Here is a 3,319-nt window from a genome sequence, read left to right on the forward strand (position 1 = left end):
CATTGTAATGGACTGTAGATAACCTTCTAAAAAATAATCAATGTTTGTTTGTATCACCTACCCACATAATGACAATGTAGCTCTGATACAGCTTTATATTTCGAACTGACTTACTGATTTGCATATTCCAAATCATTTTAATATAACATACTCAACATTCTGTATTTAAGATAACAGATTTTGAGATTTCTGTTTGTTTTTTCTCTTGGGAAATTCATAAGTTTTTCAGTACAACTTCTAATTAGTAGCAATTTATTTACAGACAAAAATAATGAGAAAGCCATTTTGTTTTGTATAAAAGGGTGTTTATTAAACAAAAAAATCTTTATTAAAAAATAGCAAAATAAGTTTTTGTGGCTCCTTTCATAAAAGTTAGATTTTAATAAAAGTTAAAGAAAGAAAATCACTGTATAACATTTGCAGATTAATGTCTATTACATGAGGACTGTACCATTCTTAAGTTACTGTACAATTTTCATTACAGAAGCAGAGAACAGAAAAATCACAGTCCATTCCTTAACTAAAACGTGTTTATCTGGAAAAAAGACAAGCATTTTGTCTCTCTCCCTCTCTACATATATGTACACACACGTTTTTTTACTACATGTATTTTAAGCAGTGCAACAAGTAAATGCTGTCAATATTAAGTCTTTTAAAAATCTCCCATATAGTTTTCTACCCTCATGGAACAAGAAAATCACATGTTAATATTGTGGCTGAATTTGTTTTAACTTAGAATTACTTCATCTCAACACTTAGTTTCAAAAAATTAGAAAGACAGCTTTTGATTGTTTCGTTAACAAAAATGTTGGTAAAATGTGAAGTTAGTGTCAAAGCTAGCCATAACTTTTTACCAACATCCCTGTTAATGAAATTATCAATATTTGTCTTTCTAATCTTTTCAAAAGTGATTTGTAGCTCATAGTATTTAATTGTGGAGGGTCTTAGCAATCCTTACACTCTTAACTATAATATTGGGGCAATTTTCAGGTCTTTCTGAGTGAGCATTACAAGGCTGCGATACACTTAACACAGTTGGTCCCTTGGGTACTTGCTCATTGGAGTGGACAGAAAAGAAAAAGATGAATCATTAAGAAAACACTATTTAGTTGGCACTCGTTTCATGTTCTTACTAATCTGTTCTTCTTCTGCTAACTGGTGACGAAAGGAAGCGACTTTATCTGTACAAAACATAATGAGAAAAGAGCACCCACTTAATCTCTACATGAATAGCAACCTAAACCTAGAAAACAAGTTTTAGTAACACTATAAATTAAATGTTAATCAGCGGAATACATCCACTTAATCTCTACATAAATAGTGACCTAAACCTAGAAAACAAGTTTTAGTAACACTGTAATTTAAGTGTTAATTAGTAGAACACACCCACTTTCTGTCTACATAAGGATCAAATGAAAGTAAGAAAAGTTTCAGTAATCTGGGCTTGAATTACAAGGGATTGAGTCCCAACCTCCCTGCTTAAAATGTGCAACCCCCAAGGTGTTGCACTATCTTGCAGTTGAGGGATTCAAGTTTATTCACATCTCTCTAAATATAGACTTAGAAACAAAACGTATTAAATTTGGACCCCCCATCCCACCTAAAAATATTTAATCACAGCCGTGAATAACACCACACTTTAAATGCTAATCAGCAGAATAGTTATCCATCTACTATACATCAGATTCCCAAGTTCAGTCATTGCCAACTGTTTACACATTGAAAGGTTAAAATACTCATGTTTTTACTTACCATACTGAACACAATACTAGGCATACCTACATTTAACACACAGTTGCATAGTCTGTTTATGAAGTTACGATTCCTACCTATAAATATTTTAAAACCCAAACTTTTTTAAGGAAGATGTATTTTTTTATGGAGACTTTCAGTTTTATATTAAGACATGAGAAACATCTAAAGCCTCATACCTTTGAATCCTGCAAGAGCTTCAACCTTCTCTGATAGGATATCTTGTAACTGCTGGGCATAAGCTAAGTACAGAATCAAACACAATCTCAGTGACTCAGTAAACTGTTCCAACTGTGGATATAAACTAAATACAGAATCAAACAATCTCACTGACTCAGTAAACTGTTCCATCTGTGGACATAAGCTAAGTACAGAATAAAACATAATCTCACTAAATTAGTAAACAATTTCTTTCAGCTTCATTTCTCTAACAGATAATTATTGGTAACGTATAAAAATTTGAAGCATGAGACATTTCTATTCTAGTAAACAATATTAGTGGATAAAAAAATAGAAACACATATAATGATTTACCTTTCAGGTCTATGCTTCTAATATAAACTATTTTAATATCTTCTGAAACTACAAACTTACTATTAACCATTTGAATATTTTCTCAAACACATCCTTAAATGTAATTGTTTTTGTCCCTCCTTATTGCACTGATAATAATTCTTTCAGGCCGTTTAGATTAAAACTCATATTCAAACCACGATTAATTTTACAGGAAATTCACAAATTTAACTATTTCAATACTATTTCTTAAAAAGGAGTTGGTGTTATGCTACCACGCTTTTTAAATGTTACTTAAGCAAAGTATCACTACATGTTCAGTAAAACTTACCATCCACATCATAGTCTACTTCATTTGCCATGTTTAGTAGGCTGCAATCAACTTCTAACCACTTGTGACTTGCCTGTCATAATACAGCTTAATTAGGTAAATAAACAACGAGTGAATAAAATAATCTTCTCATTAGGTAATTTAGAATCTCACTTTCTTTCAATATAAATTATGTTAAGTCAAAGTCAATTAAACTTATGCACTAAATTACTAACAACTACATACATTTCTATAGATAAACATGCTGCTCTAAAAGCCATTATTAGTGGCATTTACCTACTTCATACAACTTAAACAACTAGTTAAAAATTTGTGGCCAGCATATATTCCAGTTATAGCTCCCATTGGTAAGAAATTTTTTAATATGTGTTATGAAAGTTAAGCTCTAATTTACATAGTTAACACACATACATAATTTTAAAGTTATGGGTTTCAAAATGTACTAGAATAAGTGTACAACCTACATCAATCAAAGCTTTATGAATATCCAGAATTTCCTCTTCCATTCTCTGGAGGTGAGAAATAGCCGTATGGAATGTAACTAAATCCTCGGAAAGCTCTCCCTCCTAGCAGAAAGAGTATAACCAATAAAACAAAACCAAGATTTAACAGCAGTAAAACTCTTAACATAAAGAAGTAAAACTCTAGCATAATGAAGGCAGTAGAAACTAACCTTCATGATGTCAGAAAACACTTTTGGGACATTTTTTAACAATTGTCTTC

At 31.2% G+C, this 3,319-nt stretch overlaps 1 protein-coding gene across 1 annotated transcript in view; it reads right to left on the minus strand.

The window, feature by feature from the left end:
* Positions 1-310: 310 nt before the first annotated feature.
* LOC106470408 (kinesin-like protein KIF2A) overlaps positions 311-3,319 on the minus strand; it is a 23,076-nt gene continuing 20,067 nt past the window's right edge. The window contains exons 15-18 of the mRNA XM_013930962.2: positions 3,061-3,162; positions 2,597-2,669; positions 1,932-1,994; positions 311-1,181 (exon numbers count right to left, since the gene is read on the minus strand). Coding sequence (XP_013786416.1) covers positions 1,102-1,181; positions 1,932-1,994; positions 2,597-2,669; positions 3,061-3,162 — 318 coding nt within the window. The 3' untranslated portion in view covers positions 311-1,101. The remainder of the gene's footprint in view (positions 1,182-1,931; positions 1,995-2,596; positions 2,670-3,060; positions 3,163-3,319) is intronic.

Source organism: Limulus polyphemus, unplaced genomic scaffold (assembly GCF_000517525.1).
Source record: "Limulus polyphemus unplaced genomic scaffold, Limulus_polyphemus-2.1.2 Scaffold3985, whole genome shotgun sequence".
Classification (NCBI taxonomy): Eukaryota; Metazoa; Arthropoda; class Merostomata; order Xiphosura; family Limulidae; genus Limulus; species Limulus polyphemus.